The 22,802-nt window shown below is 36.4% G+C and overlaps 1 protein-coding gene across 1 annotated transcript in view; it reads right to left on the reverse strand.

The window, feature by feature from the left end:
• ednra (endothelin receptor type A) overlaps positions 1–22,802 on the reverse strand; it is a 50,523-nt gene that overhangs the window by 19,079 nt on the left and 8,642 nt on the right. The window contains 1 exon segment of the mRNA NM_001078807.1: positions 6,355–6,482. Coding sequence (NP_001072275.1) covers positions 6,355–6,482 — 128 coding nt within the window.

Genomic DNA, 22,802 nt, shown 5'->3' on the forward strand with positions numbered 1-22,802 from the left:
AAGGGGAAGCGTTAGCTTAATAAAAAGTACAGTAGAATCCGAATTTTATGTTTTTTTGTGGACCAAGAAAAAAATTGTGTCAAATCCAGGAAAATGTAAAATCAGAGAAATGCATTATATACTGGTGGGACCATAAAAATACATTATAAAATTGAGATTTTACTGTATTGTACATGCTGCCTTTCTGAATTTCACAAGTTATATGGAGGGCACTCGTGAAAATATCAAATAATGCCTGGGTGGCAGACTAGGCTGTTACAAGATGCTGCTGGTGAAATGAGCACACTTGTGATTTAAAAATGTTTTATTAACTACTATTGGAAGTCCAAGCTGCCATAATATTCAGTTTAGCTTAGGAGCTCCTAAAACAGGAAACAAGATAGATAGATATACAGACAGACATAGATAGATGATAGATAGATAATAGATAGCTAAAAGATAGATAGATAGATAGATAGATAGATAGATAGATAGACAGATAAATAGATATACAGAAGACATAGATAGATGATAGATAGATAGATAGATAAATAGATAGATAGACAAATAGATATACAGAAGACATAGATAGATGATAGATAGATAGATAGATAGACAGATAAATAGATATACAGAAGACATAGATAGATGATAGATAGATAGATAGATAGACATAGATAGATAATAGATAGCTAAAAGATAGATAGATAGATAGATAGATGATAGATAGATAGATACAGTAGATAGATGATAGATAGATAGATAGATAGGGATAGTATAAAGAGGGAGCGATCGAGAGCAAGACTTAGGGGCACATTTACTAACCCATGAACGGGCCGAATGCGTCCGATTGTGTTTTTTGCGTAATGATCGGTAATTTTGCGATTTTTTTGTATCTTTTGCGATTTTTTCGTATCTTTTGCGATTTTTTCGGTGTCTTTACGATTTTTGCGTAAAAACGCGAGTTTTTCGTAGCCATTACGAAAGTTGCGCAAAGTCGCGATTTTTTCGTAGCGTTAAAACTTGCGCCTTTTAAGTGTTAACGCTACGAAAAAATCGCGACTTTGCGCAACTTTCGTAATGGCTACGAAAAACTCGTGTTTTTACTCAAAAATCGTAAAGACGCCGAAAAAATCGCAAAAAATACGAAAAAATCGCAAAATTACCGAAAAAGTCGCAAAATGTTCGTTTCCAATCGGAATTTTTCCAATTCGGATTCGAAATCGTGTCTTAGTAAATCAGCCCCTTAGACTGACTGTCTAATGGCTGTTATAGCAAGAGATTGTTGGATTACCTTAAGGAAATAGCAGCAATGAAAGAACATAAGAAATCATATCAAATAAATTGCCATTTGCAAATGCTCTGCGGATATGATTCAGTTCTTTTCCCAGTTGTCACTCTTCATAAGATCAGTAAAGCTGAGCAGACAGTTTGCATACCATGAGTACTACAATATGTCATAGAATGCACTGTAGTCCTGACAGCTGTGTTTCTATCTTAAGTGCAACTTTATTGCATTTTTTAATAATACCGTCTATAATAGGAGGCCTTTTAGCTGCTGAGTGCTTCAGACGGTTGTGTCTTGGAAATTTACTTTTGCGTTTTTTTTGTGTTTACATATTTGTGCAGTTACTGTGTATTGGAAATGCTGAGATAAGTGTGTGTTCTGTCTCTCCAGAATGCTCATATACTTGCTTTAACTATAAAGGAGCCTATAGAAAAGGTGAAAGGTCACAACTGGGTTAATGGAAAAATGTCTTTACACTCAGAATTAAAAATAAGAAACATCTACAGTTGTAATTGTTTATTCTGTACTATGTTTGGCTTACATCTGGCCAGTTTATGCAATAATATGCATTATCCAGATGTTACATTGCTTTCATAAAATCAGAGAGAGATCAGAGTAGATTCATCTCTTGCTGTTCTTGATTATCATCTGAGAATTGTGGTTATCCTGATAAAACGTAGTCATATGTATCCCCAAAGCCAAGGTCAGGACTCACACATCCAACATGTTCTGTTTGTTGGATCAAAGAAAAGTACTGTCTTAAGAGATATTAAATAGCAATATCATTGTTGCTTTTAATGAGCAACTTCTGTTTGTAACAATAACAATCTAATTACAGTGAAACATTATCTCATGAAATTGCAAACAATATTATATATTAGCACCTAACAAACACTGGGGCTTATTTATAAACACAGGGCAAATTTAAAACAAGCATCTAATTGCTATGGGTTACTGCCCAGGTGCAAATTTGCCCAGTGTTTATAAATGACCCTCAGTGTCTGTTAGTAACACACAAAAAGAGGACACTAATAATGCTTTAAGATCTGGTGGGGATCGAGGGTTTCGGATTTGCTGAATCTGAAACTGAATCCTGGATTCTGCACAACCCTAATAAATAAAATAATATAGCAAGCAATAGTACAAGCTAGCCCAATGTGCATTCCTAATGATGATACCCATGATTCCTACAAACATGCCTTTACAGTTCAATGGTTTACAGTTTCAGTGCATCTTGTCATTATGATATCCATCTACGCACTCAAGGGCACTCCCTTAAGGTTGTTGGCATTTGCCTAGAGACTCCTAGCTTTCCCCCTCAGTCAGCCTTACATGGCATGTTCAACATCTGTAACTGGAAATAATTTGTACAGCTATACCTGTGATTCAAAAACTAAAAATATCAATATAAATATTTTAATATTCAGTTTTTTTTACAATGCAACATTATATTTTCCAGGCAACACCTCAGCTATTGTATATAAATGTTTATTTTTATACTTGTATATGTAGGGCTGTAATGTAAGGAGTTGCTACTGCAAGCTATATATAAGTTTTTCCTATCTTTTTTCTTGATTTGATGCATTTTGCAAAGATTTAGTCACCTATTGTGCTCACAATTCCATCCATATATAGGTGGGGTTATGCGTACTGTGATGCTCAACAAACACAACTTTATTGGAATCAAAGTGCAGGTCAAGTTGAGGATTTTGCTCTGCCATATGTACTGCTGTAGGTTAAGCTTATAAATGAATGGATGGGTGGGTCAACACACAGCTAATGTGGGTATTTTACAATGTCTTATCTGCCTATTTGTAGGAAATATATGAAAAACTAATGAATAGAGTGTCTCATAGAAAAAGTGATTTTAACTTTATTTGTTACTTTATTGTTCTTCTTCGTGAGGGTAAACTTTATTTCTGCAAGACCCAGAGAGCCAATGGTACAGATCCCAACTTTAATCTAAAACAATTTTCTTAAATTTCTCTGAAGGGTCCATGTTTGTATGAAATTATTTAGACTGTTCATATGTACAGGGTATACATTAAGTTCATTTTTTGTCCTATATATTTAGAAAAACATACTGGCACGGTTTATTCTGCAACAGGAAACTTATTTATCTGTATATATGATTTTATTTATACAAGTGGAAATAGTTATATCATTACAACCCAAGTTGTAATCTATTAACCAGGAATATCAGCAATTTAGTATACTCATACAATAATGCACCAAAAGCAGGGCACACCAATGTACTTATATATACTGTAGGTATAAGTTTATATTGGTGTTTTGCTGTGCCCTTCTTTTAGTGCATGATTGCTGATACTGGGTTTCAGTACTTTGGCAGTTAGTGCTGAGACTCAGCAACTACAGACACTTTGGTTGAGCAACTTTGGGAGGGGTTAATAACACACCAGCACTCTGCTGTAAGGACACCTGGCAAACTCTTTAGAAATGGCAGAGAGTAGCAGAGGCAGCACCTAAAAATGATGTATGCAGAGAGAGAAATTCATTTTTGCCTTGAGAAACTTTAGTGGGTGGTTAAAAGAACAAGTCTGAGGGACAGGGTGGAGACCCAGCTGGAGCAAGTCTGTAAGCTGCAGAGGCATTATATCTGGGTGAGAGTGCATGGTGGCCCGTCTGACATGAGAGATGGTGAGACTGTTTCAAAATAGGGAATGTGATTCTTCCAATACTGTGTAAGGTGTATGTGCAGCATCATGCCATGGGATGCTCTGCCTATGATAAAGCATTAGATAGAAATTACTGTTGCCCGGCTAACAGGCACCAACACTCCAACAGCCTAAAACACATCTTTACAGCAACTGAACTAATTGAGAGTGCTGTGTAATAGTTATGAATGTCTGCTAAAGGAAACTCCTTCAACAGCTCTAATGAAACAATGATCTCTTTTTGCCATATTTAGCCAAAAACTAGGAAATCCAAGCTTTGTCTTCTAAGAAATAACTTTAATGCAAAGCCTTTTAGTTTGTTTCATTCGTTTTGTTTTATTTAGCAAGAAAGGTCTTATAAAAAAGTGCTTTCCCCAAAATCAGTGAGTGAGACTACAGGTATCTGGTGCATCTCGGATCACTGATAGAATGAGACAGAATGTTGGAGGGAGACTTAGAAAACTGGGCAAAAGGAAACCAGATTATTTCCTTCTACTGGCAGCATAAAATTCTTGTAGCACAGCGACATTAACAAGCAGAGTAGATTCTCAGTGAAGACTCAGCACCAACATATTAAAGTAACCTCCACACAACAGCCCTCAAATTGAGCTGCTTAGCTAAAGGTTACCTAAAAGCTAGGTGGTAATATCTTAAGTTCTCAGAATTATAAGTTTGCTTTAATGTCCCTAGTAAGTTTAGGTCCTCCACATTAAACTTAGCTATATTGCTCTCATAAATAAGTGCATGGAGGCATCCTAGTAAAAGAAGCAGAATTATTTGACATAGCATGGCACAAGCTAATTCTACACAACTCAGTGCCATCCTGTGTTCCTTTTCCAAATCATCACTTCCCGTGTTTATCCGTCTCAGAAATTCATGCTGAAAGTTGTAGTCTGAGTGTTAACAGATGGTCGGATGTGTTGTGATTAAAATGTGTTATTTTGTACTTCATTGAAAGTCATTATGAATCCTCTGTATGAGAAGGAATGAGGGATGTACATCAGAAGTAAAGCCTGATGCATGCTCTCTGAGTGCTGTCACAAGAAAAGGCTGGTTGACACAAATCTAAGGGTAAATGACTACCTTCTTATAACCAAATATTCTGGGTAGTAATTCTTCTTTTAAGGTATTGCTAAAAGATGCAGTACAAAACAGTATGCTCTAGCTGTATCTACCTAATAAAAAATGTCTTTGCGAGCAGGTCCTTCTTTACCTCCTGTGTTGGTTTTTTGTTAATGTTATTTTGTACAATAACCACAATACAGTACAATAATAGAGCACTTCAGAACATGCTGCATCTCTGTAAATAAAAAAAATGCATAAAAAAATGCATTACATGGAACTATAAGTTCCATGCAGGATGCTGCCACTTTGCAGGGAGATTTGACAAAATTGGATATCTGGGCAGCAAACTGGCAAATGAGGCTCAGTGTTGATTAGTGCAAGGTTATGGACTTTAGTAGCAAACTGGCTCAGTGTTGATTAGTGCAAGGTTATGGACTTTAGTAGAAATAACATAAATGTAAGTTATGCAATAAATGGTAGTGTGTTGGGGGGATCCTTAACCAAATTTGGGGATTTTTTGGATAACAAACTGTGTAACTCTAGGCAGCGTCATTCAGTGGCTACTAAAGCAAGCAAAGTACAGTACTATCTTGCACAAAAAAGGGTTGAAACCATAATTTTGCCTCTTTATAGGTCCCTGGTAAGGCCTCACCTTGAGTATGCAGTACAGTTTTGGGCTCCAGTCCTTAAGAAGGATATTAATGAGTTGGAGAGAGTGCAGAGATGTGCAACTAAACTGGTAAAGGGGATGGAAGAATTGAACTATAAGGGTAGATGGGGTTGTGTTCACTTGAGAAAAGGTGCTTGCAAGGGGACATGATTTATCTTTACATTATATATAGATAACAGGGTATATTTTTGCACCTTTAGACTTCAGGAAGAGAACTTTCATTTGAAGCAGTAAAGATGGTTCTTCACGGTGAGAGTACTGAAATTGTGCAAGGTAATTTTGTGATGGCAAAGTCTATTCATGTCTTCAAGAAAGGCTTGGATGAGTTCTTGAACAAGCATAATATCCAAGGCTATTGTGATACTAATATCTACAGTTAGTATTGAGTGTGTAGATAGGTCTGTAAAAGTATGTGTATATATGTGCACTCAGGTTTGTTTGAAGGGGTTCAACTTGATGGTCTCTTTTTTCAACCCAAATAACTATGTAACAGACTCTGCTCATTATAATACTAATGTCCCCTAATATGAACATTTGTGCAGAATTTTTTGTGCTTGCATTTTATTTTATCGTAGGGCAGCTTCATAGTACCCTAAGGTACAGCAGCTCTACAACACCACATTAAACCTCCTGAACCCTTAAAATATGGATCAATCATTATCCTTTACAGTCTTTACCTGTCCACACTCAGGGCACACAGATTGAGCACTGTGATTCCAACTGAAGCTTTCTGAATGAAGGGAACCAGCTTGCAGAGGAACGATCCAACAGGAGACTGATCAAAAGGCCAACGCTGGGCAAGCAGCTAGAGAGAAAAAAGACATTTTTATAATGTATGTTTTACATAGACAATTTAGTGAGCACAGTTTCTACAAATAATAATATATAATAATATACTCATTAACCTAGCACACCTTGAGCAGCCATTGGCCCTGGCAGATGTGATGCCTGAATTAGCACTAAGGGTCACAATTTCTGCTTCTGCCGAGGATAACATAAATGAGCCCTATGATATAGCTGGCAGGGATACAGGATGAGTTCATTTTCTGTGGATCTTTAGCCTCAGATGCACCCATGGGGCACCAGAAGGTTAATGGCACATTATTTCCTTACATTATAGAAGGGAATCTTTCTAGTATGCATTAAAAATGCCTAACCTGTTGTAATCCAGCTGTGTGCTAATACATCTCACAGGGAACATAGATCCTAGATTTATACATATTTTATATTTTATTTTTTAAAGTAATGCCTTTTGTGTTTCCTTGACCACCTCTTTTTTGCTTCCTTCCTTGCAGTCATCAGTCATCTGGAATGACGCACAAGTGAATCTATAGCCAAAGCAGGTAGTCATAATAGCTAATGACATCAGGAAGTACTGTATCTCCATAATGGAATATAGCCTGCACAAAATGCTCCTAATGCATCCTCAAGGTGCTTCTGGCATTTATTATGCACATGCTTATTTTCTGAGAGCCAAGTCAGCATGTTGCAATATGCTCACATATATTGAAAAACGTTCTATAACCATAAAGAAAACTTTAACCCCAACTCTTAATATAATACCCCAGGGATATACATTTTATTGGTATTCCATTTTTCCATTCCCAACGCTATAAATACAGCAGAAATGCAATGGTTAGTTGATGTCATCAACATAAAGCTCCAGATATGGCTCCAAGCCAGGTTAAGAAGAAGCAAACCTGGCAGTCTCAAATGAGACACTGCTCTTCCAAGTGCTTACTCAGACCCTAGGAAATGTACATTGGCAAGTTAACATGGGTAAAAGAGATTTTTGTGAGAAAAGTGAGTTTGAGCATATTATCCATATTACATCACTGACATGGACTGAAGATTCCATCTGCATATTTAATTAAACCTCAGGCTACCAGCCAAGCAGCCATCAGAAAAAGACGATGAGCTGTAAGACACATTCAGTGGTATAAAACTTCTCACAGTAAAAAAGAAGAGTAATGCAAATGCAGAACTGTTTAAAAGAGCCAGTTTTTGCTCATTTTTTTCTTGGGTTCACGTGTAAGATTTTACACAAAACTACACAAAGCAAATTTCTTATCTTTTCAGGTGCTGTGGCTTTGGCACTAAAGGCAATTTTGTTTGGGCTGCTGGTAATTAGCGTTAGTGAGAGAGTGACTGAACCCAGGGAGCCTGACTCCCTTCTTGTGTACAGCCTAATACACTGTGGGCAGCTCCTGGCTGCAGTTCCAGGTCAGATCACCCTGATCATCTGCTCAGCGTGTTATTCGTGGCATCTCAAAGATAGGCATTGGCAGCTGATTTAAAAAGTTATATAAAGAGCTGCTGCATAAATGACTAAATTCAGGTTTGGAACATCTTAATGATGAGATGTGACCTGTTTTTTACTCTACTGCATCACAGACTTTCATAAAGGCATTCAACCTTGTTTAGTGCACAGTCCATAGGGACTTCCTCCTAGTTTACTATGCCCAGACGGATCCCTGGTTATGTATGGAATGCAGTTTTTTGGAATACTGCACTAGCTAAAAGCCTCAGATATTTGGCAGTAAGATGTGTTTATCAGACTTGTTTGCTTATGTATCTTTGGCACAGAAAGTGAACTCATTTGAAAAGGTTTTCAATTTTATTATATTACCCTTTCTAAGGGAATGCGTTCATGTAGAGAGAACATCATACATCTTAACAGCAGGTTTTTATTAGAAACTTTTAATAAAGATTTCTTGTTTTGCACATGAACAAAACAAATGAGTTAGTGGTGCACCTCGAGTTTGACCACTTACTAAATAAATAATACATGTATTCAACAAATATTTTTTTACAAGGTAACTTATAAGTACAGAATTATTCTAACAATCCTCCTTTACAGCTGTAATGCTATTGAGAATGCTCCCTACCAGAATACCTTTGGCTTTAGCTTATACATGACAATGGGTTGTTTCCAGAGCCTTACATTCAAGCCAAGTCCTTGCATATACTGTGCTCTATTTATTTATTTATTTATTTATTTATGCAATGTATTTATTTAATTCATTTATTTATATAGCCTTACAGAGATTATACATCAGTCCCTACCCCAGTGGAACTTGCAATATAAGGTCCCTATTCCATTCATGAAAAAAGGGAAGAATTTTTATCAGGAGCCAGTTAACCTGCCTGTATGTTTTTTGAGTGTGGGAGGAAACTGAGGTACCCAAGGGAAACCCACACAGACACAGAAAGAACATACAAACTACTTGCAGATAGTGCCAAAGCTGGACTTGAACTCAGGTCCCCAGTGTTGCAAGGCAGATGTGCTCACCGCTGCTTTGAAGTGATATCTGTGAAACAACTAAAACTCTATACAGATGGGTCTCTAATATAAGAAGGGACTTTTATAGAAACAATTAACAAGTATAATTTATCACTTTGGATTACAGTGCACACAATAATGGACCTAGCCTACTAACACTCTGCACCTGCCACTTTCCCTTGGGTACCTATACTGATTGGTCTCATTGTGGTATTTACCATACCACCACTCTTCAAGTGGTAGCTACCAAAGAGGTTTACCCTGGTCCTGTCTGTCATGTAAATCACTTAAACAGTTCTAAACTAACCTAAGTCCCCTTAATATGCCTATTGTAGGGAAATACTCTATCTACTAGGTGTCAAGCATGTAGGCTTCATGTTCCCTTTACTAACCAGGTGATCTGAACAGGAGACATTCAATAGGGATGCCATTTTGCCACAACCACACAGCTAAGAGTAACCATGTCAAACCATACTTTAAAATATTAATTTCATAAAATATTTGTTTTATTGGGCTACAAAGATTTTGGCAGCTATTATTATACAGAGCATCCCATCTTGCACAGCATTGTTTTCATGCTCTCGTATTAAACAGCTCATGTGATTAGCTACACATATGGCAGGCAGGCTTTTGTTTTAAGTTATATTAATGTATTCCTTTGACTCATGGTTCCACTAGGACTAATAAACATAGGAGCCTTGTGTAGCCAGAGGGGGGGTGGCAAAAAATGTTCAACCTTTTAACCTTTCATAAATAAAGGTCTTCACCTATGGCCTTAAGCATTCTCTTTATCAAAGGATCCAACGTCTCTTGTAAATGACACAAGTGCTGCTGTACAAATTCCACTGTAACTAGCGCATCCATGTGTCATAAATATTCATCCCACAGATACAATCACACAGTAATAGTAATTGCAAGTATTTTAGCAAACATCGCTACAATAAGGAATAAACAAAGTGATTTGCACTGCTGTTGTGCCAACATGGTTAGATGCTTCAACATTATATTAGTGCAGTTATAATTAGAATCACATACTTTGTTCATAATTGCCACAGATTCCCAGGGACTGTCTCATTTTCTGCCCTATGAAATTGAGTCTTTGCAATGGCAAAGAGTTGGATATAATAATACAAAACTTACTGGATATCAGCATGCTCCACACATTTCTCATATTTATTAAATACTGCTAGCTGCTGAGGTTGGGCTGTATTTTATAATAAACTGGTATGTTTTGGCATTGTATTACAGAGATTGTTCATCATTGACATTAGTCCCTGTCCCAGTGAAGCTAACATTCTAAGGTCCCTATCATGTTCTTATGGGGGATGGAAGAGAGGTTTTGATTTTAAGGTTTATACAGTTTGTAAAAGAGAAAACTCTTAATTTTTTGTGTTTTAAGTTCTATTATTTAATATTAATCTACAAATTAAATGGTTCAGTCACAACTTATTGTTTTACAATTTTTTTGCTTTTTTATGTTTTTTTTCCTAAAATGTATATATTTTGTTCTTAAAGATGACAAAAATGTATATTTTTGAATGAATTTGTTTAGTTCCCAAAACACTTTTTTGTATCCCAGCAGCAATTTAGTAAGGCAAGTTGCAGACTCTCTAAACCAACTGATACATTAGTTGCTGGAATGTCTCGCTTGCTAAACATACAGTTTAATACCTTACTTGATACATTAGTTGATAGTATTACTCAGCAGCAGTTATCTTTAATGCGGGAGCAGAGACTGGGAAAGATACAGATTCATTTCAGATAAAGTCATCTGTACAGGGGCTGCATTGCTTGTGACTTACTTAACGTTATAAAGATGTCAAAAGAGTACCTGCCAGTCTATGGTCCTCCATTTGCTCCAGAACAGCATCTTCCAAATTCCCCATAGATATGACAGTAAAGCAGTCTCTGGTATTTCTAGCAAGGAATTTAAAACTGTGACTCTGCTTTGCTGAGTTATAGATTCCAAATAGGTTTTGACTGTAACAATTGTCAAAATTGTCAATTGTCAGTAACAATATTGCTTAACGTTTTTAATACTGACTAAATTTTTATATTCAGCAGGACTCTACTAGTTAACATGATGTTGGTTCCATGCATCTAATTACACATAGAAATATGCCTCAGGAATTTAATTGGTACACCTCATTACTAAAAAATGCACATCACTTACATGTAAATACAGAAGTTTAAACTAACTTTAACCAGAATGTGTTGCAATTCTTACAACAGACACACCATTCAAGGAAGCAGAGTTCACTGAATAAGTTTTTTTCTTTCAAACGGAAATATTATATTGCTCAAGAAAGAGAGGCCAGGCTGGGCCTCCTGGATTTGTTACTGAACTGAACATGGATCCAAACTAAGGGCGCAAACAAGGGTTTGTGTTTCTTCTCCCAGCATAGAAACGACCTGACAGCGAAGAACAGAGCTTGTGCATATTATGAGTTCATGTGAGACTACCTTCCTGCCCATGCTTTGCTGTTAATCAACATGACAAGCCTGAGTCTAAACGTCGGTAAGGTTCAGCAAAGGCTCTGTGTTACAGCTAACATGGTTTTTAACACCAAGGGATTGAAATGACTATGAAATGACTAGATCTGATGGCTAAATATGTGCTGCTTTTTCCTTCAGCAATAAAGCTTCCCTGTGAGACATGAACACGGTGACAGAATTTAGGAAAGCCATAAAAACAGTCTCAGTTATTATTATACTTATATACAATAAGCTCTTTATCAAAGGTTTTTAGCCTATGGCTTTCTAGCTGCACCGGAACCAAAATCCCAGTGTGTGAAGATGTATGGCTGCTGTTGGAATTTGGAATCAGGGAAAGGAATGTATTATTATTATTATAACAGGTATGGAATCTGATATCCAGAATTCTCAAGACATGGGATTTTCCAGATAAGTGATCTTTCTGTCATTTGGATCTCCATACTTCAAATGTACTAAAAAATTATTTAAACAATAAATAAACCCAGTAGGAGTGTTTTGCCTCCAGTAAGGATTTATTATATCTTAGTTTGGATAAGGGACAAGGTACTGTTTTATTATTACAGAGGAAAAAGAAAAATGTTGTAAAATTTTTAATTTGACTAAAATGCAATCTTCCCATAATTCATTACTTTCTGGGTAACAGGTTTCTGGATAATGGATCCCATACCTGTATTTCTTTTACTAGTATTAATAAAGTATTTAGAAAGCGCCATCATATCCCACAGTACTGCACTATAGAAGGATCTTTATACATAAAACATTACATACAAATACTGATTGCTACAGGAGGAAGCCCTGCTCAATGTTTGCAGATTTCATAAATTTCATCAATGTACCCTAGAAATGTATTCAGGTATGGGTTTGTTTATCCATTAAGAAGTGCGGTTGCAAAACAACTGCTAACAAAATGTACATATCTAAAACAACAACTAAGGATTATTTTCAGTTTCGGCCCACACTGTTTATATTAGTGTTGAATCCAAACCGAATCCAAATTAGGGTACAAAGGAGATAAAGAGAACTGCAGAGCCTGTTCATGTGAAGAAAATGCACGTGATTTTTAGGGATTTGGATTCAGATTGGCCCAGCACTTGGGTTCGGGGGAACCCTGCTAAAAAAGGTTGAAGCTGGCCGAATCCTGAGCCAAATCCTTGATGTGGTGCATCCCTAGTTTATATCTAATCCTACAAATTCAGAACTTACCCCACAGACTCTATGGTACAAACTTATTGTATAACATACAGGATACAGTATATAAGTTTTTTCTTATAGCCAATGCATAGTGGATCCTTTTTACAATTTTACATTTTAAAAGTGTTTTCTTTTATCGGATTTTAAGATTCCAAAACCAATATTTAAAAGCATGCTTCATACCAGTGGCTTAACATTTAAGGAAGCAGACCTTGTGGTGATGGGGGCCATACCATGGGGTCTTTTTCCTCCATTGCTGCATATAAACACACTGGCTCTCAGGTAGAAGGGCAGGGGGGGGAGCAGGGTTTTATATACGAGGCAGGGGGGCCGTGTAAGTCTACTCTGCGCAGGGCACCTCTAAAGATTTTATTGCAGGGTGCCTGGCACCAAGTAGTTACACCACTGCTGTATACACTACCCTTAGAAACATTAGAGGGAAAATCTGGAATATATCTTAATGTCACTCTTACACAAAATATTTCTAACATTAGAAGTAAGGCTAAGACATGTCCATAATATGTTACAAACTCAAGTATTGCACCAAACATAGTTATTTCTTCTGGGCTTTACAAGGATATTCATGCATGTTCTTTTAATTGTTTCCCTCAAGTGATGTACAGTATTTTCATTCTTTACAACGTTATGCTTTATAGCATGGAGGATACGATAACAAGAGATTTCTTAAGACAGCGGCTGGGATTCATCAAAAGACTATTCCAACAAACTTGCTTGTTAGGAATTTATGACAATAACAACACTCCACAGCATATAACAGCTACATCTCAAGATTTCCCAAGCAATACACTTAACTTTAATAGAGGCGTCAATTTAGTTTTATGCACAACCAGTAACTGGCCTTAATTAAGAGTCATTGGACTTGTTCTTGCTTAGTTTAAGTGAAAAATATTTTTTTATGATCATTTTCCAGATTCTTGCAAGAAACTAAGTATTCTTGTGATTGTTCTACCAAATGGGATTTACATTATTTCACTATTAAAAATGATTTGTCTGCTTCATACGGCAAGGCAAGCAGATAGCCATTAGCTGTTAAGCTGCTGGAGAATCACTGGATGCAGAACCATGGTATAAAGTAATACGATTTTGTTGGTTATAATGGAATAAATGTAAATAGACAGTGGTAAGCAATATTAGATATCTGGTATGACCACTGCTTACTGATATGACGTGTGATTTATTATTCACTGAAACGTGTGTATTATAAGAAAGAATGCACCTTCTTTATGTATTTTTAATAAGAATGTCTGAAGTAGCCTTTGACCTGTATAAATGCATTGGTATTTATGTAGTCATGGCTCGAGCAAAAGGCTTGAGCAATTATTATTCTACCCCTTAATGTCCTTTAATTTACAAAAAGAGGCAAATTATCCACTTTATTTTACACACACACTAACATCAAGAAAATGTTATTGTACTAATAGGCCTTAAGCTGGTCATACAATTTTGGTATTTTTTTTCATTATGTGATGGTAGTTGGCACTTTATAAATGCATGTTAATAATAATAATAATAATAATAGTAATAAATGGTACTGGGCAGGGCCCTCTTCACCTTTTGTATCAGTTATTGATTGCTTTATATGTTACCCTGTATGTCCAATGTATGAAACCCACTTATTGTACAGCTCTGCGGAATATGTTGGCGCTTTATAAATAAATGTTAATAATAATAATACTAGTTAAGAAAGTCAGTCAGATGTGTGCAATATGGTCAACCACTTGTGTGGCCAGAATATCAGCTTATATCGGCTCAGCTATAAGGTTGGATTTGCAAAAAAACTCAACCTTTTTTAATATAGGAATGTGGCCAGGTCCCAAAGTGGAGATATGATTCACTGATTTTCTGAGCAAGAGAAAGAAAACAAATAACAGATAATCCTTTCCAGAAAGTAAACAGGACATAGGGATCAACCAGATGTGTTTGGCTTAGTGCTGTTTGTCAAGAAAGGTAACAAAAAGACAAGTAAAAAATCCCTCTCCTGGCATGATTCTTATTATCTTACATTTGTATAAAAGAAGGAGGAGACACAAGAAAGCAATACTGGATAAAGCTCAATACTTCTGGGAGAATGGGTTAAGGTGCACATTTACAAAGGCATGAATCCGGAAGAATGGTGAAAGAAAACCCATTGCCCTTTCTGTGCCATGGGTCTTGCCCTAGCCTGGCACTCAGAATCAAAAGGCATCAAAGAGGAAATCATGAAATACAGAAACTACAGCATCTGCAATAGATTCTATGGAACGTGACACACAAATGGTTTGACTAATGTAAAATGATTTGTTTTTCTAGCTAAAATCTGTTAATGAGCCACTGTATAGCAAGCGCAGTATGAATGCATATGATTATGTTAAATATCTGCATTTTGCCACATTTTAAGCAAAATATGACCTAAAATTTTGAAAAGTAATGCTAGAGGCTAAAAAGCTTCTAAGTAAAAGTGAGCCAGCATGGAGAGAAATAAAACAATGCACTATAGTTTATAGAAGTGTCTATGAAATAACTGAAATATACTTATAAGAGTGGCTTTGACCATATTGAACAGGCTCTTACTTATAAACAAAAACATTCCTAAAAATAAAAAAGGGGTGGATAAAAAGGGATTTTACTATGGTTATAATTGCACTGGTCTCATTGTATCAGTGGACAGTATAATTATGAAGAAGGTTTATTTTGACTTTCAAAATAAAATATCAATATTGGATGTCAAATATCAATATTGGATGTTTTATGTTGCTGGATAAAGTTATTTCCCATTAATAATATCAATTATAGCCAGTTGCTGTTGGGAAATAAGTTTCTTCTTTTCGAAAAGCAATTTCCACTTAGTGTACAGGCTGCTTCGATTACTCAATGGATCACCAAAGGGAACACACAAGTAATCTGCAGATGAAATAAGCATCTCTAAATAAACACATGTAATTTCCTCATCAGTGTTTTTAAAAATTTAAAATGTTTATCAGACCCACAAATACAACTAATATCTTATAGGGGGATAACTATGCATAGGGGCAGAATTATCAAAATGTGAGTTTAGAGCCTAATACATAAAAACCCACCCATGTTCTTTTTTATTCCTATGGGATTTTTAGAAGTGTATTTATCAAACAGTGAGTTCTATCATGAATCTACTGATAAATACACTTGTAAAAAAAAATCCCACAGAAATGAATAGAATGTGGGTGAGTATTTATGTATTAATCCCTAAACTCGCACTTTGTTAAATCTGCCCCTTAGAGAATTCAGTTTAGTTGCACCAAGCCACTGTTAATTGTCAAGGTTCAATTATTAAACTTAACTTTTAATAAGATGCAAAAAATAACTCAAAATGATGCAAATAAGATCACCACCCAGCTGTATAGCTAAAAAAGTAAGTGATAATGTCAAATCAAAAAGTAGAGTATCCATAGCCATTTATTCAAATCCTGCAATTTGGTGAAGGTCAGGGAGTCTTTCCCTAGACTAAAGGGGGTATTTTACTAACAGTTGGATTTTTCCCCCACGATTTTGTTTTTTTAGCGCTAAAAGTTGCAGTAAAAAAGTATTTTTCAAGATTTTACTATGCATCAAAATGGCTAAAAATCCAAATCCCACAATTCACCAGCCAAAATTTGCTGAGATCATGTAGAAGTCCATGGCAGATATCCCTTTCCTTCCCTGGAGGATCCTACTTTTGTTTCAAAACTGTAGAGGTTTTGGATTTTTCTGTGCGACAATTTGAAAAAGTTGCAGTTTTTATGCGGATTTTCCCTCACGTGCTTTTTCATTTCAAATTTTATAGCAAATGTCAGACATTAGTCTGACAAGTTTATTCGAATTTTAAAATACAATGAGAAATGTTAAAGTTTTAGTAAATCTGCCCCTAAATGTATATCAACTGCATATATCAGAATTATTTCCCATATACCCTCCACAAGTAGCACAAGGCTGTATTTACAGCCTCTAGGGGCATCTAATTGCATAAGTTAGAGTCACAATATCACCTTGCCCCTGCATGCCCTTCCTTCAGCTGTATAACAAACAAATATAGAGCATAACTGCAACTGAGATAAAGATAGATGCATTTTTCTTGATGATCTAAACGATCTGTATTCAATAAGCATTATATCTTATATAGCAATATTGAAGATATTTGCCACGGGGCAGTAACCTGTAACCACTAACTATATATTATCTTTCATAGATTGCAGTCTGAACTGTTTGCTGTCAGTTACAGGGCTGTATTTTATTTATGAATATGTAAAGAAGAAAAGACAGGGTTGCAGCAACTCAGCTACACTGCTCTCTCTGTACCTAGCTCAGTGTTAAAGGGACTACAGACTCCTTTAAATTGAAGAGAAGGAGTTTTGAGACTTCATATCCAGAAAGATATGGACAAGTGAACACTGACATGACTCTGTTTCCTATTTTTATTTTACTGCTAGAAAGTCTTTATTGCCGTTTTTTTTTTTATCAGAATCCCCCTCTTCTTCTTTTGAAAAAGTCTTTCATTTAATTGGGAACAGCTAACAAGTGGAGTGAAACTGACATAATTAGTCCTCAAGTTTATGGTCTACAATCATGTTGTTGAAAAAACTGAGACAGGAAGCCCAAAGCCATAATATCCTGTGCCTCTGGGATGATTAAAGAATGGGAAGACTGATCAGATAGCATAAGGCACTGTGGTTAATTTACAGAGGAGGTCTTCATGCAATGATCACAAAGTATCAGTACAGTAAATAAAGAGCATAGTAAAAAGTAATGCATTCAAATATAAATATATATGTGTGTGTGTGTGTGTGTGTGTGTTGCTGGGATTTTTTTTTTCATTTTCTGTTTCTAAAGAGCTCTTATATAAAGTGAATTATTAACTTCTGTTGACTGGCTTGAGGTTGTTATTTATGTGCCCATTACTCCTTTCAAAGTCAGCATACAAATAAGCAAAACATCCTGTAACGTTGTTGGCCACTTTCCCACTTATATTATTGCCTTGTGGGAAAAACTTGGGATGTTGTAAGGCCTCCAAATGATGTAGGTCTCTATTGTGTGTCTTTGTTGCTGGTGGGAAGGCATTTTGGGGAGTTGTCTGTTGTAGCCAAGACTTAACCGTGGGTGACTGATTTCCCTGTGGACCATGGTCCTTAAATTCTTCGGGAAGGTACACATGTAATAATAATGCTGAAGAATGTTGATCAAAGAGCTAAATAAGTGATAAACCTGACTGAATGTTACTTAGGAATTTCATTAATTGCAAGCTGTATAGTTACTGACTACCACTGATGGCCTATTGTTCAGTGCCTTAGTGCCGAAGGAACACGGCAGTGGCTTTAGGTATAATTATTAGAAATAGAAACATTGCAACTAGCAAAACCTATAGTCGAGGGACTCATTTATACAGCACTTTTTTAAAATGCCTTCTTACTATGATTCCACTCTTGCCTAGAAATGGAAGGCATTTCAACCATGCATATTTCATCTGGTTCATCCGGTTGCTCAATTTTAACCTAGTGCAGGCTAATGTAATTCTTTTTCCTTTATCCGGAAATGAGAACCCCCATAGAAATGCCTCTTACTCTCCATCCTGGCCCCTGAGAGCTTTAAGGGAGTCAACAAACAAATGCCTGCAGAAGTCCAACATCATGCAATTCTAAATGAAACCATGTGTATCCCTTAGTGATTTTTTTAAAGCAGTCTTATCACATTGCATGCTTAACTACACAGTTTTATATGGTTTTCTACTCACAGAAAGAAAAAAAACAAAAACCAGAAATAATGATGTATATGTAAAGAAGAAGGGTAAAACTGGTAAAACTGAGGCTTTTTTATAATAGGAAAACAGGACAAATATGTCAAGAAACGTTGCTATGTTGTGCATAATGTATGGCTGCTTGTTAGGTGTCCTGTTAAGATGGGTGTGTTCATAAAGCATAGTAAATACAATAAACTTTCTTTAATATTCTTTTAACTATAATAGTGTACAAAGGTATTTTCCCCTCAAGGCCATTTTCTTTAGTTAGTCTGCCCACTCAGTCTATTTTGGTTCTGGATTTATTATTGCAGACCTCTGTTTATAACAAACTGGATTAAATACTATATTGCAGGAGAACCCACACTGTGTGATTACCTCATTCCTGAATATACATATAACGTAATGGGTCTGAGCACTATAATTAAGGCCAGAAGCCATTGGAATATGAGGCTGAGGTGCTGGTCTATTACCATTAGAAATGGCACTCACGACTGTTATGGCTCTCTACCATGAACTTTACATGTTAAGTCTTTGAATAGCTTTAAATATCACATAAGAATAGTGATATGTGAATTTTTTCAGCAGGCATGGATTTGCAGCAAATTTCCACATTTCGCCATTGGTGAATTGTTTTGCGAAACTTCTGTGAAAATTTGCCGCGGTTAGTATCCCTGTCTTCATAGATTGGTGGATGCACAGATTGTACCGCACATGTGCTGATCAGTGAAGGACATTAGGATGTTTAAGAAGGACTCAAACTGAAAATGGGATTATTATAACCCACTGGAGCAGAACTAAGTTCCAAATAATAAGTTTGGACCAGTTAATATGACCGACAGCTTATAGGCTGTGTATGGGGCAAGCCAACAGGCATACCTGACCAATATCTGTCTGAAAATTGAGCAGGTGTTGATCAGGCAGTTTTGAAGGTCCCATCAGAGTGAGGACCGTGTCAGCTTCATGATGTGGTCCTTGCCCCGATGGCCTGTATCCCCATCATTGGGATACAAGATGGGCATATTGGGTAAAGATCTCATTTGTTGACCTCCCTACCTTTACTTAGTGCTCCTCAGATACAGATGAGTTAAAAGCTCTGTTTAGAATAGAGACTGACTATGTAACAAGAATAAGGACTGAGGAGTGCTCTGTTCTGGGGCAGTGGCCATCATGTCACGGCATTAATGTCAGAATCCCTTTAATTCACTCCAACACTATGCTGCTTTGTTGAATCTCACTTTCCTTTAGAAATGTTGTACAATCAAACCTTTTAACTCAGATGAGAGCATCATCAATACAACCCTATTTACACTACCGAAGAACAAAAAAAGGCAATTTTCTTGAAATACTGTAGTTAATAATTGCTACTCTGTTTATATACCCAGGATCCCACAATGGCATGCTTTCACAGATCAAACACAAGAAGTAGAGTTAGATCTGAAAGATAAACTGAAGCTGAATACGGCTTTTCTGAACTGAAAGCATGAAGTATATTGTTGTCTTTAACGATTTTTATTGTCATAAGAGATGTTTTAATGTGGTTGCTCTTATTATGGCTTTGACTGGTGGCAAAATCCGCTGGCGACTTCCTACTAAAAAAAAAAAAAGAACATTTTCTCCATGTGCCTGCAATAGACTCAAGAAAACAAATACAATAATGTACAACTCGCGGCTCTCCAGCTGTTATTAAATGTCATTTCCCAGCATACCCAGTCAGCTGCGTCTCGTTATTCTCTGTAATATGGTAATGCCAAACATTTATTTATTGTTGTTATTCGTTACAAATATTCTCATTACTGAAGCCTCAACACGAAATCATGTGCTATGTAATGTAAAAATTGAAACAATCGTCATCAGCCTCATATGGAAGCCATTTTAGATTTCAGGGTTTTTCTTTCTTTCTTAGGTTGTTTAACCCTTTGTCAGCCCTTTGCACACCAAAGACAGATGTGGCTTATTCATCATTGGTAGTAAAGTAGTATGAGGGGAAGTTCACTATTCTGAGGACATCTTCCTGTCAAGATAAAATAAGCATTTTGACAACCAGGGCTGTTTTCTTCTAACTTTCCTATAAAAGAAAACACTGATTAGGTTGAGTTCTGTCCCCTTCAGATGCAGACAGAGAGAGTTTTTTCCATGGTCATTAGTTGTATTGGCTGCCAGTATGATTTATGCTATACAAATGGTTGAGGAATGGAAAGGGAATACTTACATTCTACAGAGTCTACTAAAATGTGGCACAGCACTGCTTAGCACATCATTTTAAAGAAAATTTTAAAGAAAAAAATCAATTTTTTGCCAAATTGCCAAATACTTAATGGCAAATTTATCAGAATGTCAGTTTAGAGCTTAATATATACAAACGCACCCACGTCTTATTTATTCTTATGGCATTTTAAGAAGCATATTCATCAATGGGTGAATGCTGATTTTCACCCATTGTATGTATGTATAACTTTATTTATAAAGCTCTACAAGGGTACGCAGCACTGTACAATCTTACAAAATACAAAATTACACACAGGTAGGACAAGTGTTATAATAAATACAATACATATATATAAATACACAGGGAATAAGTGCCATGTGGTATGAGACACAGTAGGAAGGAGGTCCCTGCCCCGTAAAGCTTACAATCTAAGTGTTTGGGTAACAGACAGGCACAAATTGGAAGGTAAGAGTGCACCAGGTATGGGCATTTGCCCTTAAGCGCAGGATTGATAAATATGCTTCTTAAAATCCCATTAGAATGAATAGAACTCTCATTTTGATACATATGCCCCTTATTTTTAATAGGGGCTCTTGGAATGATGTTTGCAAAATGGTGAGCTTCCCCTTAAACAAGTGTACAATGTATTTATTGTATTGCGTACATGTTCTATCCCTGCATGCCCTGAGGTGCCTTTTATGGACACATAACATTTCGTGTGAGAGTCTAATTGACAGACTGTCTACATTTCACGAGTTAACATGGCTATGTTACCTGAATTGCCAGCCCCTTCCCACCTTCCTGCTTCCCTACCACCTCTCTTATTGTGCCCTTTGCTTTTGATTAGGACAGAAATTCTGTCAGGCTGTGGGTGAGGTGGTTGTGGGTTTAATACAGGTACAAAGTCCAAGCATGTAAAGGTGAAGTAAATTATATCTGCACATGGAACAATATAATGCCAGTACCTGCTAGACAACACATGACATAACACCAGGAAGTGGCATAAGCACCCCTTATAGCAATGAGTGCAGTGCATTGTCAGGGTTCACAGATAGATGCAAAGACATGTCTTTAGTTCCTATGACTAGCAGACTGACATATGTGTTCTACATTAGAGCAAATATTTGGCTACCTAAATAATGGCCCCTTATTTCCAGGGGGCACTTACTTATTATCTGGCTTGTTTACTCATTGTTTTGTAAACATACATTTTGTTTAAAAGTATGTCAGTGCTTGTGTTGAGGTAATGACTATAGTTTGTGAAACTGAATCATATGGGGCATGTTGTATAACACATTTGGGACGTTTCCAGATATCGTTCACTTAGGTCCTCTATAAATCACCAACGATTAGAACTAATGTATACAAAATACAAGCAAAAAGATAAACAGAACACATTTCTTCATGGGGTTAAATGAAAGAATATTTACAGTTTCAATCCTCACTACACTCTACATTGGTACATCAAATTGATTTTGTTTGTTGCTGCAGTGAAACAACAAGCATTTCCATATGATATATAAGACTCACAAATGCAAGTGCACTGTGCATTATGCAACAATTGATACAAATTTATTTTAGTGCAAGTTTGTGTTTGCCATGTTTTTTTCCCAAGAATCCCAGGATCATTGGGGTCACCAAGGGTGTACCCTATTCTTTCAATGCAACTGCATTCTATTAAACCCTAAAGATCAAAACCAAATTTGCTTTAACTGATACAAATTTGATTTTTGAGCTGCAAATATAAACAGAAAACGACATTACAATATTTAGCTAGTATTTTTTACAGTGTGTTTTTGCTTAGGGAAGAAAACCCTGCATTTTTGGCCCTACTATGAATACTACTGTTGTAGATATTCTATTAGCAGGGACATTATAAATGCTGTAAAACAGCTCAGCAGCCAATAAATAAAAGTCAGAAGCTATCCCAGTAGAGTTTTTATTCTCTTCGGCATATAGTACAAACTGAGAGATTATAAAAGTAAATTCCATCAGGAGCACATACCAGTGAATGGACAACTGGAAACCTTTATCATAAATGTCAACACAAGTATATGGAATGTTCCCCATGACTGAGCGGTAACAAAAAGATAACATGTTACCCACTAATAGATAGAGTGATGTATAGCGTGCTGCTTGAAATGAGAGCCAACATCTTTTCCTGATATCAGCAGTGCATTGATTGGAGAAGGGCAGAAAGTTT

This window comes from Xenopus tropicalis, chromosome 1 (assembly GCF_000004195.4).
Source record: "Xenopus tropicalis strain Nigerian chromosome 1, UCB_Xtro_10.0, whole genome shotgun sequence".
Classification (NCBI taxonomy): Eukaryota; Metazoa; Chordata; class Amphibia; order Anura; family Pipidae; genus Xenopus; species Xenopus tropicalis.